Source organism: Falco biarmicus, chromosome 5 (assembly GCF_023638135.1).
Source record: "Falco biarmicus isolate bFalBia1 chromosome 5, bFalBia1.pri, whole genome shotgun sequence".
Taxonomy (NCBI): Eukaryota; Metazoa; Chordata; class Aves; order Falconiformes; family Falconidae; genus Falco; species Falco biarmicus.
In genome coordinates, this window is record NC_079292.1 from 86,258,237 (window position 1) to 86,280,182 (window position 21,946).

At 44.9% G+C, this 21,946-nt stretch overlaps 2 protein-coding genes across 3 annotated transcripts in view; one reads left to right on the plus strand and one right to left on the minus strand.

Annotated features, from left to right (window-relative positions):
• Nucleotides 1-6,185, minus strand: part of CCDC191 (coiled-coil domain containing 191) — a 21,442-nt gene extending 15,257 nt beyond the window's left edge. The window contains 5 exon segments of the mRNA XM_056342189.1: nucleotides 237-460; nucleotides 947-1,125; nucleotides 1,664-1,795; nucleotides 4,107-4,248; nucleotides 6,022-6,185. Of these exon segments, the coding sequence (XP_056198164.1) occupies nucleotides 237-460; nucleotides 947-1,125; nucleotides 1,664-1,795; nucleotides 4,107-4,248; nucleotides 6,022-6,153 (809 nt within the window). The 5' untranslated portion in view covers nucleotides 6,154-6,185.
• A 101-nt stretch (nucleotides 6,186-6,286) lies between these two features.
• Nucleotides 6,287-20,303, plus strand: QTRT2 (queuine tRNA-ribosyltransferase accessory subunit 2). Of its 2 annotated transcripts, XM_056342195.1 has the most exons (8): nucleotides 6,287-6,527; nucleotides 7,231-7,286; nucleotides 9,571-9,647; nucleotides 12,404-12,613; nucleotides 13,366-13,565; nucleotides 16,190-16,341; nucleotides 17,851-17,968; nucleotides 18,953-20,303. In XM_056342195.1, exons 1-8 carry the CDS (start codon nucleotides 6,331-6,333, stop codon nucleotides 19,212-19,214), a joined length of 1,272 nt encoding a protein of 423 aa, XP_056198170.1. In that variant the 5' UTR covers nucleotides 6,287-6,330; the 3' UTR covers nucleotides 19,215-20,303. The 2 variants fall into 2 exon arrangements, with proteins under 2 accessions (XP_056198170.1, XP_056198171.1); XM_056342196.1 differs by lacking the exons at nucleotides 6,287-6,527; nucleotides 7,231-7,286 and adding an exon at nucleotides 7,335-8,239.
• Nucleotides 20,304-21,946: the final 1,643 nt, after the last annotated feature.

Below are 21,946 nucleotides of genomic sequence, written 5' to 3' on the forward strand. Positions count from 1 at the left end.
CTCCTACTTTGTGATTCAGTACAGTAATGGCTGAAAGGAAGGCTAATGGTACCTTTAGCCCATCTTCCCACTAATGATAAACTGCCATTGACAAAGAAATAAAAGTTTTTGGGAGAGTCTGAAGACAGAGCAACAACAGATGTTTCCTTTGGGACCACCACTCCTCTTACATTTAGCCAAAGGAGCTGATAAGCGTTCTTCATACGGTTATTTCCATGCCCCCCTCTCCCTCTTACGTTCTCCGTGCTTCTGCCATAGTGTGCCTCTTCTCAGCCATTTCCTTTCGCAGCTTCACCATTTCCCTCTGGATCTCCTCCTCCTCCTTCTTGGCCTTCAGGGCCTTCCTTCTGTCCTCCTCCTGTGCTTGGAGCCTGGCCTCAGACAGAGCTAATCTCTTCAGAGACTTTTCTTGTCTCTGAAGCTCTAATGCCTTCTGACGCTTCATTCGGTTTTCTTTCACCTGGGAAGGAGGAAATCAGCAAAAGTCAAAGCAGATACCAAAGGCTGAAGAATTTGAGGTTCACTGTACACTGACAGGGTGGGTTACAAGCCACCTTTCACATGAAGCAAGCAACCCTATCTATAGCTGGCACTGACTGGGCAGGTTCTGTTCTCAGACCAGCAAAAAAGTTCCATTCAAGAGAGTGAGGTTAAACAAGTGTTACTCAGAACTCAGACTGCCATGGCAGCTTTTCCTGTCGGTCTTCAGAAAGGGGGGAAAACCTTAACAGACGTAGTGAAAGTTGACTGTGCAAGCTACTGTAATAGCTAATGTGCACGCAGAAATTCAGCTAAACTGCGGAAGAGTATCTTCAGATGTTTGCCTCCAAGTCAGAGATTATTGCAGGTTGGGAGAGAATACAGGGGAAGTATCACTGAGCATTTACTGTAATCCTATAATCCTTCATCTTACTCCTTTTAACTGTGCTGCCTTGCCTGCTCGCACCTGCTTGTGTCTGAGCTCCATGATTATTCGTGGATCTGCAAGTTTTTTCTTTTCCTTGATATCTTCAAGTCTAAGGTCTTCCACTATCCCACCATTCACAACTTCACTCTGCAAAAGATGCTGTAGGTATTCTTGGACAGAAAAACTTTCCGTTTCATGTTCCAGATAGCGGCACAAGTCTGAAATGAGGAATTCAGATTCTCTCAGGCTAGTCTGAAATGAATAAACCCCTCTGTCTCAGATCACAAAGCCTAATACAATTAAAGGGATCATTTTCCCAGACTGTGAATGCATTTATCATGGAAGTGGACACACTGACTGCACTCCATTTATCCCCAAAGAGTCTTAATCAGTCTCCCATTGAACACACTAAAGCAGTAACAGCATTTCAACCATTTTTTACTGCCTTGCCTCTGAGCATCTCAAATGGCTGTATAAATTTGACAGGCCTCACAAATACCTATACACAAAAGAAATATGATTTCTCTTTTACAAAGGGAGACATCGAATGTTTATGAGGCCCATTTGTGCAGCCCTACGGCAAGCTGCTGTAAGAGCTAGGGCAGAAAAATCATCACCTCTGATCTTGTTTCTACTGAGCCTGTTACCCTGGCCTCAAAGCAACTTTTATCTCTCAGTATGACAAGCCATGAGACCTGGCTCCCTTTCCCAGCACAACCTCACAAAGGATGTCAGGAACTCCTTTGTTGTGCTCACCATCAAACTGCTCATGCTTCAGAGGGGCTGCAGAAGGCTTTTCCAAGAGGATAGAGTCAACTTCCTCTTCTCCATCACTCATCAGCTCCAGTTGCAGTTTGGACTTCATCCAGTTACTGAGCAGCTGCTGGGCTATCATAAGGAAAAAGACCAATGACTTCATTTGCTTAAAAAATATATAGGTAAGTGTAAACTAGCAAGACTCTATCTCTGGAATAGTTGTATCACATGCTGGGAAGGCTGTCTAAAATGACTGAAAGCTGATCTGCAACAGAAAATGGAATAAGGCTAACAGTTCTGTTCTCATCTTCTCGATCAATAAAAGAATAGGAAGAGAAAGTGGTAAACTTTTTCCCTGTCACGTGTACCAAATGAATTCTTCACCTCATTTTTCCTACAAGATTCTGTGGACATTTAGATCACTCGTGATTATTATAGCATTTATCAAGGAGACGGAATTCACATGAGGTAATTCATGACTCAGATAGCTTTCATATGTTTTACCACTGCACTTGCAGACACTTAGATGTTTTCCACATACACGTCAGATGTTAAATACAAAAAGAACCAATGTTTGGACAAATGTTCATTTCACGTGTACAGGCTAACCTTTTCAAGTATCGCAGCTCCATGAACAACTGGTGAGTCTAAATTACAAGTCTGTCAGGTGGTAAGCTTCACTGGAGACTACCTGTACTCAGCATTAAGACTGCAACTACAGGAGTGCACACATGATGGATTTGGTACTCCTCAGTGAGCTCAAATGCCTAACGAACAACTCAGTATGAAGTCCTTCTATGGACTTTACTTGTATTTCCACTCTCCTGTGGAAAAACGCAAAAACTACTTTTACAGAGTTCCTACTCAAAAGCAAGGACAGCTAACGTGGCTGCTGCCTCAGCAAACCACCTGGCCTTGCTGCATGGGTGGCCAAACTCTTCCTGAAGCCGAATGCAGGGCTGTAAACTGCACGGCATCAAGAGCAGCCCTACGAGAAGCTGGGCCATCCTGAGCTATCCATGTTGTGAGGATGGGCAAAGAGCAGGGATCTCAGCAGCCGCTGTAGTGCAAGTCATCCCCTGTAAAGGTACAGAGCCAATAAACAAGAGGAAGCAGCTGCTCCAAATCTCTACGTCTAACACAAAATGAAGATGTTCCCGTTGAGTCCTGGTATTTCTAATGCAACAAAGCCTTTTAAAAACTTCCTCGAAATGGGGCGGGGTTTTTTTAAGAAAACATAAATGTAATGTTTATTGTCCTTCAAATCACTTTTGTTCTTTCATAATCTCTCAGGCCAGCTCAGGAACAAGGAAATACAACTGATAACAGAAAGAAGACAGGAAAACAGCTTATCATTTGGGGAGGAGTTACTTTTTTGACTGGGAAATGTGAGCTCCTTGTAACTTCAGCAAATGGGTCCTGGCACTTCTCTTATCGATACCTTTCTTTACAAAGTGGACTATGTGAAGTTAAGTATTCTAATCATGGGTTCCAGATAAAAAGCTTTCAGCTGAGGTAGGAACAATCCTGAGGGATTGGTAGCTATAAAAAGGAAAACCCTAGGAGAGAAAGGCAAACAACAATAATAAAGAAACACGAGGAAAGCAAGCAACTTTTCCAGCAGTTGCAAAGACAGCTCCTTTTGAGTCACTGTGCTGTATAATGCATTCAGAGAGTGCACTGTAAGCAGATATGTGTATTCCATGCTATTAGTTGAACCCTTGATGAGTATAAGTGAAATACTGACTTCCTGTATTGAAGTGGATGCTCTAGAGACGTGTCTTCATTCCATTCTATAAGGCTCACTTTTGAGTCTTAAAAGAATGGTTAACTCAGTTTTTAAAATCTTGCCTCCTGTCAGCTTTTTACACTGCAGATGTACTTCTAACACTGATAGGAGATCATTTCCCCATCTTTTTTTTAATGTACTGCAGTTTTACTTTCAAATTTCAGTAAGCGTTTGTTTCTGCAGGCATTACAAAGGGAATATTTAGTTAGCTAATTAGTAAGGAAAATTTTGCATGGGAATCAAAGCAAAACCACACAATTATCTGTAGATGCGAAAGTTACACAGAGCAACTCCATTTTCACATCTGGCCCACTATCAAAAATCTGTCAGGTAATTTTACCTGGTTCCCTATGACCCATTAACTTGTATTTGGCCATACAGTGTGTTTTCAGGGGAGGTATTCACCCTTGTCTTGACCTGAAATTGCCAGGAGACAGAGAATTTATCCTTCTCTTAGGTATGCTAGTCAAGATCTACCTTGAACTCCAGCAACTGATTCTTCTTATGCCTCTCTCCATCAGATGAAAGACATCTTACTATGAACTGACTCTTACAGTCTCAAGCCTTGCAAGAGCTTGTTCAGACCAGAACCACAACACTAGATCAAGAACAGCTCACTTTAGGCATCTCGTGGCAGGCAGTATTTCAGCTCACCTTCCTCACAGGCCTCATCATGATCTTGCAGCCGTTCCACAGTTTCCAAACTTGTCAGAGGAACACAAGGCCTCTGTGGATACCTTAACTTTTGAAGGGAAAAAGCTTCAGAGACAGCATACTCAGAGGCTTGGTCCATTCTCTTTAAATTAAAAAAAGGAAAATATTTTTAAGGATTGCTAGATATTAATTTTTAAGGTTCTTACATCCATGCTTCTCCTCCAGAGAGAGCAAACATCAGTGGGAATATCACACAAGACAGCATAGCTGTTATAAGACAGATTTCTTTTGAAACACGTTTCTCCCACTGGAAATACTGGACTTGGAAATCATTAAGTAATAATCATTAATTTGGCAATTAGTGCCAATCATAGTGATTGGAGAACACACAGGGAGAATGCAAACACCCAGCCCCTGGGAGCTGGATGGTGACTTGTTCAGCTAGTCCCCACCAACCACCATGAAATTTGTATTCAGCATTTTGTCTTAACCAGGCTGGCCACCGCATAAACAGTCTGAGTGATTTTCTGTCCCGTATTCATCCCTCTAAGGTGTAAATGGTTCTGACATGTGACTTGTGTTTTCACATGTTAACACCTGTACCCCAGACCGCCTGCATTTCTGCAGAACTTCTTCCCTTTGTGCTCGGGCAACCCGAGCGGCTGCTGCCAGAGGCCTTTGAGGCACATGCACACCCCTACCTGCCTGCGGGCAGTGGAGCATGGGGGGTGCTGTCCTGGCTTCGGCTGGGATCGAGTTAACTTCCATCTTAGTAGCTACAACAGTGCTGTGTTTTGGCTGTGATGTGAGAACAACGTTGATAACTGATAACACTGAAATTTTTAGTTGTTGCTGGGTGATGTCCGTACAAAGTCAAGGGCTTTCTGGTTTCTTGGGCCCTGCCAGTGAGAGGGCTGGGGGGGGGGCATAGGAAATGGGGAGGGGACACAGCCAGGACAGCTGACCCGATGATGTCATGCTAAGTATATAAACTGGGGGAAGAAGGAAGTGGGACATCTGGCATTATGGCATTTGTCTTCCCGAGTAGCCGTTACATGTGATGGAGCCCTGCTGTCCTGGGGGTGGCTGAGCACCTGCCTGCCCATGGGAAGCGGTGAATGAATTCCTTGCTTTGCTTTGCTTGCGTGCATGGCTTTTGCTCTACCTATTAAATTGTTCTTATCTCAACCCTCAAGTTTTACATTCCTTTTCGATTCTCCTCCTCGTCCCTCTGGGTGAAGGGGAGTGAGTAACTGTGTGGTGCTTGGTTGCCAGCTGAGGTTAAACCATGACAGGTCCCAGGGAAGGAAAACAAAGGGACGTTGACCCTAGAATTCATTTTCCTTCATCTCAGGTGGTTGTAGATGCAGGCGATCGTGCTTTAGGGTAAATCTCTTGCATTACTTGCCTATACATACAAGCCGCAGTACTGCCCAACAGCAAGTCCTGTGTGTGACCCGTGAGTTTTACACATAGCAACAAGGTCCCTTACTCCTGAGTTGCCGTGCAAGTTACCTCACCTTGACCCTGTGCTCCAAGTTATCAGGGTCAAAACTGGGCTGGAAATACGTTTTTTTTTAAAAAAAAAATAATAATAGCGTTGCAATCACCTGTCTCCTTTTTCGGACCCAGAGCTGAACGCCGCCACCCACGGGAGCGCAGCGCAGGCTGCCCATCGCTGGCAAACCGCACGGCCGCTGCCCACCCGGCACGCCTCTTCCCTGAGCCCGACCCTCCTCTTCCAAGTGCCCGGGATCCCGCGGGCCCGGCCCGCCCTCCCCGCGCCGCTGGGGCCGTTGGAGCCGCCGCTGGGGGCTGGCGGTGGCGCGTCCCCTCAGTGCGAGGGCGAGCCCCGACCGGCCGGCGCCCCCTAGCGCTCTCCGCGCCGCACCCGCGGCCCCTCAGGCCCCGTTACCTTCGGGCTGGCCCCGGCGGTGAGGCGCCGCCAGCGGCACAGCCGGTGCCGGTGCCCCGGGATGGCCGCGCCCGCGCCGGGCACCTCCGCGTCCCGTCGCAGGGCGCAGCGTGCCGGGGGCGCCTTCGCCATGGCAACGCCGCTGCCCCCGCGCGAGGGGCGGCCGCTCCCGCCGGCGCGGGCTGATGACGTGGCGTGAGGCGGTTGGGGCGGTTGGGGAGCGACGCCCCGCCCCCGCCCCGCGCCCCGCCCCCGCCCCGCGCCCCGGCCCCGCCCCGCGCCCGCCGGTAGCGCGCGGCGGGGCCCGCCATGAGGGTGAAGCTGTGCGGGGCGGCCGGCGGGCGGCTGGGGGTGCTGGCGGGCCTGGGCCGGAGCGGGGCGGCCGCCCTGCCGCTGCCCGGCTGCCTGCTCTACACGCGGACCGGCTCCGCGCCCCACCTCACCCACGACACCCTGCAGGAGGTGGGCGGCGTCCCGGCCGTGGCCCAGCTCGGCCTGCCCGCCCTGTGAGTACCGCGGCGCGGGGGGTGGGGGGCTCCGCGGCGCTGCAGGGGGCGGGCGGGCTGCTCGCCTTCCCGGTGCAAGGCCCCGTGTCCAGGTCGGTTGCTACCCCATCGAAGGGAGGTGGCGTGCCTGGGTGGAAAGCAGGTCAAGAGGCCTAGAGGGCGGCATCGTTTCTGAGCGTGTTTTGGCCAAACCCCTCTTAGCGACCTCATAGCCTTCTCCGCAGCAGAATAACCAGCTTTAGACAGAGCTAACTCTCTAAACGAGTTGGGTAAGTGGCAACTGAAAGGAAAAATTAACATCATAAAGCTTGGTAGAAGCTCTCCCCTCCCTGACTAGTGTAGTCGAGTGATGCACTAGTAATGCTCCCCAGAAAGTCACTGCGTGACTTCATGCTGTCCAGCAAGTTAGTGGTCACTGGTCGGTGTGGGTAAAAGCTCTGCCTTTTTGCCACGGAATTATGGCTCCCCTGGCACATAAGCTGTGATTCTCGAGCATCTTGTAAGCTGTGACTCGATGGTCGCTGGCATTTAGTTCTGTCTGTCCCTGCTTTGCTGCCTGATAGCTGGGTGGCAACTCTGGGTGCCTAAACCGATCCAAGTTCAGACAACACATCAGTATGGCAAAAGAAGCCTTAGTTATGAAACCACTGATCTTTCTTCACAGTTGTTTGCTTAATTAATGTGTTTCTGTATCTGGATGCAGGGCAGAACTTCATGATGTCCTGGAAGATTATAAAGAAGGAGCTGCAAAATTTATAGGTAAAGCATGCGTGTCTGCTTGCATGTCTGGAGTGATAATGCAGGTGGATCCCACTGGTGTGTTTCCAGGCAGTACAGTAGGCAGAAAGATTTAGGCGTAGGCTTTCCACATGTAGGCATTTTCTCACTCTAAGTGACACTAAGGAAGACTTGAAATAGTGTGTTGTCACTAGTATGGGCAGAAATCCTTCAAACAGGCTACAAAAATGCGTGGGTTTGCTTTATTTCTCTTTTTCTGCACCCAGCCTTCCCCTTGGGGGCTTCAGCACTGACTGGGATGGGCTCAGGCCAAAAGTTGAGACTAGAACTGAGAGAATTTTTACTGTAGCCCCCAGTCACTGCTGCAAATGAATCTTGCCAGGTGCAATTTCTGACTAATTTTGATGAGGAGAATTAGAAATTCTCATGAAATTGGCCTTTCCCATACAGCTGTTCAAATACATTTCCTGGGAGTATCTATCTGCTCAAGCTGGCTTTTTGATTCTTATAAAATAGTTGGTTTCATCTAAATATTTCCAAGAGGAGGTCTTCATCTAGTATGAAGAATAAACAGACAAAGCATCCCACATTAAATCAGTCTCAGCTGGTGGACACTTCTGCCTCTGAGCTATTGATGTTCTGAGAAGGTGTTAGGAGAAGAACCCATGTTGGATTTGCAGGAGCTTTGAGGAGCTAAAGAAGCAGGTGGAGAAGCTAATTTTTCTGCTGTTCTTTGTTCCTGTCAGTTTAGCAGCTGGACTGTACTTGCTCCCTGTATTATTCTTTCATTTTTTCCATGTTAAAGGGTCTGTTTTAGAAATAAACTCAGTTTTACCTATGGATAGCCAAACACAAAACAGTCAACATTGCCATAGTGCTCAGCTACTGCTCTGAGACGTAGTGATCTTCATCAGTCCCTGTACTCCATTCTTGGAGCAATTCTTGAATGAAGTCTTTACCTCGACACCTTGGTGGTAAGAATGAGTAAAGCAGCAGTTCCTGTGTTTGTGACTATTTTGGTTTTTCCTATCGTTGTCGTATCAGAGCAGTAAATGACCGCATGCATTGTGCAGCCAAGATCACTGTTGTCAGGCTCACGTGGTGAAGGAACCTGAACGCACAGCGAATGCAGAGTTAACATCTGTGTGAATATGTGTATCGTAGCCTGTATTTATATCTGGGGAGGTAGCTCAGAGAACTGGAGGATGATCAGCCCAGTCAGCAAGCATCTCTGGGACGCTTTGTTTGTCTGCAGATCTTGGGCTACATTTGGTGTAAGGTAAATCCTGTAAATCCTGTCAAAGTGATGGCATGTCTTTAATGTGTATAATTTAAGGACAGTTCTTTGTATATGGAATCTAGCGGACTTTGCAAGAAAAAACAACTTTTGAGTTGCTAATGCTTGTGTCAAAGCTGAGGTATTTTATGAATGTTTTGTATGTGTTAGTTGCACATAATTATGAATGTATAAAATAATGTAATTTATTATAATTTTTAAAAAAGTGATTAATAATTTCTCTCCTATATACAGAGACCAAGTTTTTCTTGGTGGTTTTTTTTTTTAAAAAAAAAGCACATCAAAATTTGGACATGCATTTCGCTATATAAGCAAAGTTATGGCTTGAATGTCCAAAGGAAGTTTACCCCCAACTTCTACTAAGCCTTGACTGCATTTGGACAACTTATTCCTTCAAGAAAGATTGAAAGTCTCTTTATCTGAAACTTCTTGGAGGCTTCACCAGTTTCAGTGATGACCTGTGAAAACTGTATGACATTGAGATATACTGTCTAGCTTTCTGGTATTTGAAATCTCCAGTCTGGCAGGGATGATAGATTTCTAATTTGTGTGGCTCATCTGTTCTCTCACTGTATGTTGTCCTGCCTTAAAAGTTCTAGGCTTGAGGTTGTTGCTTGGTTTAGGTTATGTCAAGTGTCAGATGTCTCCAGTGTATTAGTGAGTGGTCAAGGGAGTCAGCTGTTGGGTCTGCCAAATTCTAGTAGCAGGAGTATTAATCAAGAAGAAACATAAATAAATCTCAAAGGAGCTATGTAGGCTGCAGAACCAAAGGGTATTACTATTTGATGGTTTGTCCTGATGCTGCGCTCTTCCTCCCTGCAGCTAGTAAAAGGGGAAAAAGTCTGCCACCTTTGGTGTTGAGGGATCGAATGAACAATACTGTCTTTGTCAGAATGGATATACTTGTCAGTGGGAGAATACCCTGTTCCCTTCTGCAAATTTACAAACCACATCTTTGCATTAGCTTTGGTTCATGAAACTGCTCTCTGTCTGTTGCTCTGTTCCTAGGGATGCCAGACACGGTGCTGTACTGCTCCCTTCATGACCCGGTCACTCCCTGTCCATCTGGCTACAACACTAACAAGGTACAGTAACTATAAAGACTTGAAAGAGGCCACTTAAAGTTCCCAAAAGAAAGCTGTCAGTCTTCCCCTCACCTGTGTGCGTGTGCTTAGAAGGCCACAATATTTTTTGTTATGCTTTATAGAAAATTAAATCTTTGCACAAAAAAAGAATATCATGTATGTGCTCATACCTCCAACTAAATAAAGCTGCACACTTTTTACTTTTCAGTGTGCTCTCTGAACAGTTAAGTGGCAATTCAGATAGAAAGGGGAGCTCTGGACTCCCATGCTGTTGCGGTTAATATGGTAGTAAAAGAAAATACATATGTATTAGCTTCTATGTTGTACAAGCTTATGGTGATGCCACTGATAAGCAAACAAACTTGAACTCCTACGTGTGTATTTACAGTCTGCTACAGGCTAACAAAGAGGAAGAACTTAGTATTCCTGCAGGAAGGTGGCTTGGCAATCCAGGAGTGCGTAGCATTGTGGATGTTTGCCTGTTCCATCCCACAGGCACCCACCTTCCCTGTGTGGTCCCTGCACTACCTGTTGCCTGCCACAGCTTTGGCCTGGAGGGGCCACTCCTGGTACCTGCTCAGGTATGGGCAGTCCCAAGGCCTGTGTGGGTACAGCCAGGTTTGGTGAAAGGTCACTGAACGACAGAGGAGAGCTACTGCCATCCAGCTATCAGTGTCTATTCTTTGCTGCTGGGATCCAGGCTGAGTCCTGTCTCTGCAGGGAAGGAATTGCCTGAAGCTTGTCTCATCATTGTGCAGCTATCAGGTGATAGCAGTGAGCTAAGCCTGGGCGTTGCAGGTTTGATTTGACTTTTTTTTTTTTTAAGCTGGTGGAGATTTTTATCACCTTGTTGCAAGGCCTTCTGCAGCTGGCTCTGTGCTAACAAATACTTAGGAAAGCTTTTTGAAAGCAGTGAGACAGAAAGCTCTGGATTCTGTGCCAGAAAACCAGGCACAGGCTGGATTTAAATGATCATGGGGTAATGCTCAGTTCTCTAAGCCTTATGGCTATTTTATTTATTAAAGTGGCTTTTTTCCCCTGGAGAGCAGGATGAAGGTAACTAGACTTGATTACACTCTGTGCCCTTTGGCTTAATCACTTCTGACTTTCCTCCGCCTGCTTGCACCAGCTGTTCCTCGATGCTCTCACATAAGAAGCAGCAGGAAGTAACTGGCCAACATGCTGCTGCAGCACAACATACAGCTGCTGTGTTCCAGTTGCTCTGCAGGTGCTAATTTGGGATCTCCTTCCTTTAGAGTTGCTTTTCTTCTTTTTTTTTTTTTATGGGAAATTTACAAAATTATTATTACTTTGGAGACTTCTGTCTGTTTCTTTGTTATTCAAATTTAGTGAAATTAGCTGATGAGGCCAAAAGTAATCAGGAGAGATGGATGGACAACAGATATGTAGTGTATTTGATTTGCGCAATCCTTCTAGTTTTTGTGGAGACCAGACCAAAAAAAATACTCTGCTCATATTTTTTGCATCAGCTGATCGAATTCAGTTTGTGAATTAGTATGCATGAGAACTGTGCTGCTTAATCTGTCTGTCTGGCATAGGCTAGGAGAATGTGTTTAAACCCTCAAATCCCAAAAAGTCCACATATCACTTCAAGCTATAAGCTATTTCTGGTAGCTGAAAACGGTTCCTCATTTAAGAAAGCACTAAGGGAGCTGCAGATGAAAAGAGCTGACTTCTAAAGGGCTCGAGACTATTACTTAACCTCCTTGAATACTCCTTTAAAATTTTGGAGCAGCAATGTTGCAAGTGTAACAATAATACAACACAAAAGCAACTGCCAAGCTGCACTCACAGGTTAATTACAGATTCTGCAGAATAGGAATAAACGTGGTAGCGTGCATAGTTGCAGTGGCTGGAGAAATATTTTGTGAATCTAAATGTTCAGTGAATTGAATGGTGACATCTGCCAGCCCAGAGGTGTTCAGGTAACATAACCTCTCTATGCAGGTGCTTTTGTCTTGCTTTAAAATCAAAATCTTTCAAGGGTAACATGGTAACAAGGAAGATGGAGACCCGTGTGTGTACGCAGAATGGAAAGCATATGAAGAGACTGAGAAGACTTTGTGTGAAATCCTAATGAGTTACCTGCCATTTCTTACATTAGCTTGGTTTGAAAGCTGTGCTTGGTGTTTCAATTGCTTCTTATGTGGCTGGATTCGGGGCCTAAAATAAAATCGGATTCTGAGATTGAATTGCCTAACAACCTTTTGTATTCTTCCTGGTTATATCTGTGTAGTTTATATATAAAGATATATTTAAATGGATGGTATGAATTCACTGCTTGGAAGAGGAAATAGTTTTTTGGGTTTGCATTGGGTACAGAAAACCAGTGAGCTGTATTTCCCATTGCAGCCTTTGCCACTTTTTATGAGATGACAACAGAAGTTTGATGAGAATTAAATCTCTCTTTTTTTATTTTTTCCAAATCTGCCACTAATTTGTGTGATGATAGGCCAGCTGCTCTATCTCAGAGACTTGTAAACATGTGGAGAAGTCGCTGTGTCGAGTGTGATGGTTTCACCAAAGAGTATCCCAGAAATCCCAGTTCAGTTATTTATTTCCTTTCACTCATTGTGCCAAGTGCAGCTGATTATCTGAGCCGTGCTTCTGGAGAACTTATCGATGAAGTATCGTTCCAGTATCTGGTGTTTCACCAGAACAATTCCTTCTCCCCTTTGACCATGAAGATCTGTTAACCTTTGTGACTAGTGTTCATCCCTATTCTTCCTTGATAGACGGTGTCCTTGTGGGGAAGCTCGGGGCGTATGGAAGTGACAGCTTCCAAGTTCATGGACATCCAGCGGGCCATCCAGCCAGACTGGTTCCAGTGCATCTCTGATGGAGACACTATTTCTGGTGAAGCTGGCAGAAAAAGAGCCAAGAAGTCTGTGGATAGGTCACTTTCCTTCCTGGATGTATGTCTTCAGCTGCTAGAAAAATCACCGGTAAGATCCCTGAAATATCAGGGCAGTAGCACCGCAGCTGCTTTTCAGTCTGTGCTGCATCCTGGGCATTTTTTTCCTGATTTTTTTTCCACTTTTGGACTTCAGTGCATTTTTTTCCCCACTTACCTTCATGCTATATACATGGGCAAAGTAGGATCTTCTCATTCAGACTGAGAAAACCCATCTTTTTTCTCTGAAGCCCCCTCAGTTCCAAGTGAGGGGGGACTTGCTAAAATTTGCCAGTGCTATTCTTTATTTCTTCCCACAGCTTTGAAAATTCCCCCCTTTTTGGTGAAAGGGAACATACTATCTGAGTCTGTACTACAAAGGAAAATGGGTGACAGCAGCTGATACTGGCATTCCCTGAAAAGCAATTAATTTCAAAATCTGGTGTCTGACAGCCAGGATAATGGCACCTGCTTTGTATTCTGCACTGACACATGTAGTGCTGAGGGGCCATCTATAAAAAGCCACGTACAAAGATGTTCTGTGGTTATTGCCTTCTATAGGGAGGTGGAAAGAATGGCACCAAAATTCACAGTGAGTTAGTGTCGAGGTAAGGAGCAGAATCTTGTCTCTCTTAATCCCATTTCTACCGTACACTGTTTTGTGGGGAGTAGTCTTACATGGATGAAACACTGTGGCTCTGGCAAGTTCCTGGGAATGCAGGGCACCTGGAATCTGGGCTGTGAGATGTCTTGTGTGTCTTTGGCAGAGCGTGCTCTAATGCTTGTGGCTTTCTCCTGGGCCAGGAACTACAAGGAAGTGTGATGTTTGGGGCAATTGAAGGTGGAGATATCTTGGAAGAGAGGCTCAGATCAGCCAGGGAGACTGCCAAGCGACCGGTGGGTGGCTTTCTGCTAGACGGTTTTCAGGGATGTGCCATGGCCAAAGAGACCAAGTTGAAACTGATAGCTTCTGTCACAGCAGAACTGCCAGAGGATAAACCAAGGTAAGTTGTGTGGGCAACATCCCAAGAAGTCCATCTGTCCTATCATGAGGAGTGTCTGCAGGCTGCTGTGCAGTGTCACTGTGGGAAATAATCACTGTATTGCATAGCTCTGCTCGTGTGCCAGGCTGCATAAATTCTACCCCTGTCAGGCTGCAGTCTTCAACCTCTGTCTCAATTTCTAGCTGAAGCTGGGCTCACGCTGTGGCTTTGAGTATTCTCTACGTTTAGAGAATAATCAAGGTTTTAGTTCAGGTAACCTTTACTTATTTTAGGGAGAATTACAGGTAGGGTATGTCTGTGCTGCTTGCATTTGGCTTCTGAGGCCATGGCTTGCCTGAAGTTCAGCTCAAACAAGAACATTCTTACCAAGCTATCTTACAGGAACCTTTTCTCAGAAAAACTGTCATGTTTCCAGTTCTCTCTGGCCTGAACTGGAGGAGAGCAGAAAGGGGTGATGACAGAACGAGCCGGTGCTTACACGATCTTACAGCAGCCAACTCTGCCCTAGTGCCTGAGCCTGTGAGCTACCAGGGGGTGGCACAGCCTGGCCCAGAACAAGTATGTTCTCTGCTTGGACTGGCATAATGTGCAGATCGTTGTGTGTTCTGTTAGTTATGCCTGTTAGATCCATGCCAGAGACTGGACAGGAGTGGCAGCTTTCTTGTATCTTCTAAATGACTAACAGTAAATAAAGACTTCCAGAAAATATGTGCTAATATTTGCTAGTGGTTCAGAAGTGGAGGGCTTGCTTAAAGTTGGGTTGAGCTTGCTGGCTTTTGCATGGGTTGCTTTTAGAAGAGCAGCTGCGACAGAAGTGGTATGGGTGCTTTTTTTTTTTTTCATCGTTTCCTGAGGAGTGACTCGGGCCCCGTTGTCTTTCTGCTGCCCTCTGCTAGCTAAGCATTGCTCTGACTTAATGGTGTTCAAAAGGAAATTAAATGCGAAAGCATGTGTCTGGTGTTGCCGTTTGTTCATGCTTAGCGATACCTGGGGTTTGAATTTTCCTGACAATTAGAAGGCTTGCTGTGTTGTTGCCGTTCTGTCTGGCTGAGCTACTTAAAAGATCCCCCGGGAGCAATAGAGTCCAATCTGCTCAGCTAACCTTAGTGGCTACCAGTGCATCTGCCTCATCTATCAAATAGTTTGCTTTTCGGGTTAAGACAGGCATTTCTGACCTCTTTGTTGGAAGAAAGCTGGTTAGCCCTAGGGGCTCTTGTAATTCACCTCAAGTGAATTTCAGACAATTCTGTTTTCCTGAATCACCCTTGCCATTCTGGCTGGAGAAGTTGTTTTGCAATTGTGTTCTATCCCAATATGAAAATCTGTAGAAGACAAACGCTTTCTGTGCTTCACCTAAGAAGCGTCTGATTTTTGTGTGATGGTGAAATGATCTTATGAATGTGCTCTTGAGAGTCATGTACCTAAAGATGCTGAAGTCTCTTGGTAAAATTTATTTTCCTTCTCAATAGCATCAGAACCCTTGCAAGAACAAATGCTTGTCCTTCCCTGTGCAGAGATAAGCTTTAGCAAGGGTTTTGATCATATATGCAGAGCTACTGATTTAGCTATTGAGTATCATTTTCTCCCTGCCATGAGTGCCTGAAACATAAGACACTCAGGCTGTAAACTTCTCCCGTCCTTATTCTGTGCTCATCAATTTAATTGGAGTACTTAGAAAAGTGACTAAAAATGGCACCTTGTGACTTCATTTATCAGCCCCTGTGTATTTTCCTAATTATCTGTTTAGATCATTGCCCTACATTAGCTTCTACTGCTGTCAGCCCAGCCATGCACCTGCAGGAGAGCAGGCACTGCTCTATTCTCTTCTGCCTCACTCACCCTCGGGGAAGCTGCCAGCTAAATCTGGCTAACAGCAGGATCTCTATTACCATTGATAGCAATCCAGCTGGGCTCTTCCTGGCTCTTAATGCCATGTCCCAGGAGATGTTACAGCCCAGGTTTCTGGATAAATCATTTGAGCAGCTAAGAGTGTAAAGAGGAGGGAAGAATAAAGCAAGGAACTTTCTCTTTTCAGCGACATTTGTTACTAGTGCATTCTCCTCTAGGTAGTTCTCCAAGTGCTGTATGGTATGTCTGTCAGTCACCTGAAGGACTGTATCTTTGACCAGCTGTTTGCTGCTGTCTCTGCTGCTTTTGAGCAAGTCTTTTTAGACTGTCCCCTAAACAGTTACCCAGCAAAGGGGTCCATGTGTCTGGAAAGTGCTGTTTCCCCTGGGGCACAAACATGACTAAGGAAAATGTCTGCTCTATGGCATAGATACTAGGTGAATTTTGAATCTAAGTGAACTTAAGTGTGTGAAAGAAACCAAAAAACTTCCAAAATAATGAACAGAATGATTTTTTTTTTTTTCCTGCAGTGAATGGGGGATTATTGCTGTCTTCCACATGGCAGATAAAGAAAAGCCTGCTAGGTACTGGCTAGGTTGGAGATGGGGAGGTGGAAGCGCGCAGGATTCTGAGCGGTGACTGCCGTACCCACTTGCCTTCTGATTAGCAGTTGCAGGGATAAGCTACACATACTGCACGTATCTCTTCCTTCAGGTGCCTGCTTGCTTCTTCTACTCGGAATATTCTAGATTTTTCTTCTTGCGTGTCTCTTACAGAATCATCCATGGCATAGGCAAACCAGATGAAGTGATTGAGTGCATTGAAAGGGGAGTGGACATTTTTGAGAGCTTTTTTCCCTTCCAAGTGACAGAGCGAGGCTGTGCCCTGGTTTTCAGTTACGACTGCCGTTCAGATCCTGAAGCAGCAGGTAGGCTTCTTGGTGGTCATGATAATTTCTTACTGTGTCAGCCCGTATTGTGGCAAGTGTAGTTCATGCTTTGGAGGAATCTGTGTTTGGGGGTTTCATGTCTGAAATAAGTGCAGTAACCACTGGAAACACTGGGATTACACTGTCAAGTGTTGCTTTTGAAGGTGGAGCATTTTGGTGTGAAACCTCGTGAGGCAAACTTGAGGCCTCAACCTTGGGTCTGATGTCTGATTAGCCAAACCATACTCCATTATTTCTTAAATACTTAGTGAATAGAGGGGTTTTTTTTTTGACACCATTGGCAAATTTTCTGTTACTGTTAACAGTGAAAGTTGGACCTGATAAGTGGGGATCTAAAATACTTGATCTCTAGAATTTACTGAGTATATGTCTGTTTTAGTAATGTATTTCTGCAGTCCCTTCTTCTTTCTAGCTGACAAAAGTTAGGGATCCGTTTTTGGGGGGAGCTTTTCCCTCTGCATTCATCAGTTCATATCAAAACAAAAAGATGTTCGTAACTCATCACCTCATTACGCTGTGAGATGGAAGCATGTGTATCACCCATTAAAGCATCTATCAAATGTGTTTCAAGCAACCATTTTGTTTTGGCATATTACATGTCTTTAATACAGAAAAACATTTTACATTTCTCCTCCTGGGTAGAACCTATCGGCTCTTCATGCCTGGGTAATTCAAAACCAGCTGAATAGAATAGAATGGAACATCTTGTTTCTTTGTGCTGGCTGCTGTGGTTTTTTTAACCCTTCTCTTTGTTTGTTGTTCTTTACCTTGTCTCACCTTATTCTTAAATCATAACATTCTGGGTAAGGGCAATTTCTTGGTTCTGTGTCTGTTTGACACTCAGCAGACATGGATTGTGCAAACAGTAATACTGATGTTTCCAGACATCTTATGCTTAATGCAAACCTACAAAATTATGGGCTGATTTTTTTATTTTTAAGATAGACTGCCAAAAAGGCAGAGGTGGAATCTAAATCTTCTGCATTAGTGCTACCAACCTCTTTTGATTCAGATTGTTTAAAAAAAAAAAAAAAGCATCTAAATCTCTGAGCCTGATGACAGCATGGAGAGTAGAATGATTGAATGCAGATGAGTTGCCTGTACTCTAGAAAAATCTCAATAAAACCAATTTGTTCAGGTGGTTGCATTCTATTCAGCATGCAGTTCAGACTGGAAATATTTTTGACATTTTATTAAGAATTCAGCTCAGTAGAGCAACAAGAAGTTATACTGTTGTTTCAGTTCTAACCCTTCATTAGGTTTAGTAGATTAGTTTTCACTTGTCTCTTGCTGTTTTAATCCTCTAAAATTGTATTTGCGTTAACTAACCTATGACAATTAAAGAAACACAGTTGCTTACCATAAACGTTGGAAACTTGTGGCAGTTTTCATCTAACAAGAGTAGCAGGAATACCTGCTGTAAGGTTGCTGCCCTTTCTCTGCCCTTGCTGTCTGTCCATAAAAGGCTGTTGTCTTTATTTAAAACAGTTTTAAAACAAAATGGGGCCCAGGACCTGGAGAAGGGCGGTGCTGAAGAAGACCAGGATGAAATTTCCAGAGCTGACCCAGAAATGACACCATTTGAGATACCTCTGAAGGACAAAAGGTACATGAGTTTGTGAGGAGGGTACCTGCAACTGCACCACAAAATATGCTGAGTTTATCCTCTGTATTTGAGTGCACGGGGTCAGTAGCTGGATAGGAGACTTCATAAAACATGAATGTGTTGAAGACAGTGCTTCTGGACATTGAATGGAGGAGTCCGGGACAATCGTTCTAGCTTGTTATCAGGCAACAGTGTATGGCTGAAAGCGCTATCTAGTTGCATTTATCCATGGATCAATGGATCATTTATCCAGAAGACATACTGTGGTCATAACTGTGCCAGCTGAAAGTCAGTACGTTCACAAAGGTTGTCTGGGGATCATTTTGGTCTTCCGCATCTAACGTGGGTCACCTTGAGATGCTAGATTTTATTTAACCTATTGAGAGCCTCTACCTTCTGGCTCCGTTTGGGCAGCTGCAGAGCAATTCTGCAACTTCTGGATACTACGCAAAAACTTTGGCCGGGGTTACCACTTGTACTTCTTTTTTTTTTTTTCCACAGCTGCCTCTAGGCTGTTTGAGTAGATAATTTGTGTCGCTGCGGTAGATCCTCTCTCCATTTTGTGAGACTGGGCCATCTCACAGCAGAGGGGAATACAGTTTTGTGAACAGTGGAATGAGTAAATCCTTGTTTTGGATAGCTTCCTTCTTCACAGAGTGTGTGATAGCTAGTGAGGTGTGTCTTGTGCTACAGCTTTTCTGTCAGGGAAGGCACAGGTAAGGCCTCTCTGCTGCTAGCTGTGATTTAGTCCAAGTTATCATCTGACTTCAGATGTGTGACCTTTTGGCTCTGTAGTGAGTTCTGGCATGATATTTGAAGTCCTTAGTGCCAGTGGTGGTCTTAGATGTCAACACATCTTACAGCAACTGGATTCAGGACTTCAAAATTCAGATCCCTGCAAAAGGCCATGTGGTAACTGGATATTCTTTACTGCTTGAATGGGTCTTCTTACCTTGATGTTATCCAACACTGCTTCCTCCTTAGATACCAAGATGATTTTGGTCCTTTGCTGGAAGGATGCACCTGTTACTGTTGTCAGAGGCATAGTCGCGCCTACGTCCATCACCTCCTTGTGACCAATGAGTTGTTGGCTGGTGTCCTGCTCATGATGCACAACTTCCAGCACTACTTCAGTTTCTTCAGTGCCATACGGGATGCCTTAAGAGACAATAAACTGGATCATCTGAAGAATCTTGTCTTCAGGCAGGCGCTTCAAGGCCCAGCAAATGCGAAGCCAGACCAGTGAGTCCACAGAGGAGAGAGGAGGTTGCGGGCTACATCCCTATCCAGTGGGACTGTGTGAGGTGTACTGCCAGCAGGGTCCCCTGGACCGCTTAGTGGTAAAACGCCTGCCTTCCTGAAGGGAATTGAAGGGACATTTGAAGATCATCTCACTTCCTGGTGGGGAAGGAAGATCTTATTCAAATGTCCCTTTCGGTTAATTGGCTTGGTGCATTTTTGGGGTATGCAAGAGCCTGAACAGCGCGCGAGACCAGCATGGATAGCTTTTACAGTTACTGTTGGTTTTCCATGTGGAAGGACTGAATTACTGAACTTGCGGTTGAAGAAGCAGCAGGGCATATACTTAAAATTAACCCAGCTGCCTGGAGGCTCAGCAGCTGTTTGGGACTCTCATTCCGTACCCAACGGTTATTACAGGTAATTATTTTTCTAGCAAATCCTAGTGGTATTGTTGTCCCATCGTGGAGCTCCTTGATGAGAGATCCTGCCTCAGTCTTAACACACTCTTCCTTGTGGCTGTTGCCAGCATCTGTCCCTGAAAAGAGCTGACTGGAAGAGCTGCTGTGTTTGGTGGCACAGGGGACTGGATGTGTACTTCTCTCTTGGGCCACCTGCAGTGCAGGATGTTCTCTGGGCCAGAAGGAGGCCCTTGGCCTCAGCCGGGCCTTGACAGCCCTTGCCTCAGGGGTGCTAGTCTGTGACATTAGAGCCAGAAAGAAGAGAAAGTGTTTAATCCATGTCCTGCTATAGAGTTGTTTTTTGTTTTTTTTTTTTACTCTGTACCCTTTCACCTGTATGGACTAAGATTTCACTCCTGCGCTAGCATGTGGATGATAATGAAAGTACCACTCCTTGCAGCTGTCCCAGCACTGATCAAATACCAGGCTACACAAACATCCGCGTGGGATGGAGCTGTGGAAGAGATGTATCGCAGGAAAAGGTGTTTGGATTCTTGTGGTTCCCTGTTTTAAAATATGACTTAGTTACGTCATGTTCCTCTTACTCGGCTTTTTTCTTAACGCCTCTTGCTTTGGAATCCTGGATTGATTCATTTTATGTTACAAAGCAACAATTAAAATTGTTTTTCTAATTACACTGGCTCCTCAATGTGTGATAGAGGTGGTGTACCGCAGAGCTTGAGCGCACTGTTCCAAGAAGATGTCTCCTGGAAACTTGACCTAGCAGCCTGATGGAGGACAGTGAGTCATCTAGGAGTAGGATCCTATCACAGAGCAGGGCTCCAAATAATTTGTTTCAAAAGAATGCCATAATTGACCTGGAAATGTTAAAGACACTGTCCCTTTCCCTGTAAGAACTCTACTACCTGAATTAAATTTTAAAAAATACTGCAGTTAAAGTTGCTGACCACAAAGCAATTAAGGATAATCTGCAGTTTGTTCTTCACCATTTCTTTAATGTTGCAAAACTTTAATATCTCACATCAGAGCGGCTTTACTGTAAAATAAAAGGAGGTTTTATCATCCCTGACAGCGCTGCCTGTGCATCCCTATCTCCTTGGGCAGCTACGCAGTGGGCTCGGAGTCCTTTCTGCCATTCCAGCCTTATCCACTGTGTTACCCTTACTATATTTCTGTTCCACAGGAGCCTAAAGAAATGGTGCAAAGACTGCTTTACTTTTATCTTTAAACAGAGATTATGGAGAATAGTTCAGCTACAGAAACTACATAAAATACGGGACACGTGCTCCAAGAAGTACTTTATGATTGTCAGTGTTGATGCAGCACCGGGAAACTTGGAAACCGTATCCTGCATACACATGTGAGGTCTGCCTACCCTAAAGGGCAGGGAATTCTAATGAAACAAAAATCTTTTATCCTTCTTTCAAGAGGGACCGCAGGATGTGGTAGCGTTGGACCTTGCAATGCTTGTTGCTGCAGTGTCTATTTCTACAATGTTGCAAATGTCAGTGCAAAACCTAATGGGGGACGGGACGCTGGACACGGACAGACAGTGACCATCTTAAAATGTCTCATTTGCTGATGCTTTCATACCCACGTGCTCAAAATCACCAAAATGTATGAGTCAGCCCAACACTCGGGCACCAAGATGCTTGTGTTCAAGAGGCCTGTCAGGGATGCTCTGTGAAGATGTGGAAGGCTATACGTCCTCGTGTAGCCTGCATTCGTTGATTGGTAGCCTTATTACTAGTTTTGGAAGTGCCATTTTGTACCCTTTGGGAGCTAGCTGTGATCAGTCTCCCCATCCTGCCCCACCTGTATGAATCATTAGGATTTACTCGTTTTTCCTTGTCTCCCAACCTGGTTGTCCTGAGAAGCTGCATGTAGCTGTACTGGAGTCTTGGTGACCTGCTAAACTAAGTGCCAGTTAACGTGCCATTCTCATTAACCCTTCTGTTCTTCCTTCTGACCTTCCAGTTGTCCTGTACTGTGTTCCTGTTTGTTCTCCAGTCGTACCGACCAGGCTTTCCTGCTGCAGTTCTCTGCCTAGCTCGTGCGTGTGTGTATGTGTGTCCCAGAGCTGCACAAAGCACGCAATTTCCTAATGGGCAAAATTTGACTAACTACATCTACTCATTATCTGACAAACACATAACAAGCTGCACTAACCCTGAAACAGCCTTAATGTGTTGTATTTACACACGTTTTCAATCTGTCAGTCCTCCTAGTTCACATAGTAAAAATTAAGCAACGTTTTTCATGTTTTTTTTTATTTTATTTCCAAGCAGACATCTAATTTCTTTCAGGAACAGAATTC

Bases quoted from the DNA above. Each gene is read 5' to 3' on its own strand.
- QTRT2 (XM_056342195.1), top strand. From the start codon at position 6,331: ATGAGGGTGAAGCTGTGCGGGGCGGCCGGCGGGCGGCTGGGGGTGCTG. The intron at 16,342-17,850 runs GTAGGCTTCTTG...TATTTAAAACAG, and splicing joins TTCAGATCCTGAAGCAGCAG to TTTTAAAACAAAATGGGGCC. The intron at 17,969-18,952 runs GTACATGAGTTT...CTTCCTCCTTAG, and splicing joins ATACCTCTGAAGGACAAAAG to ATACCAAGATGATTTTGGTC.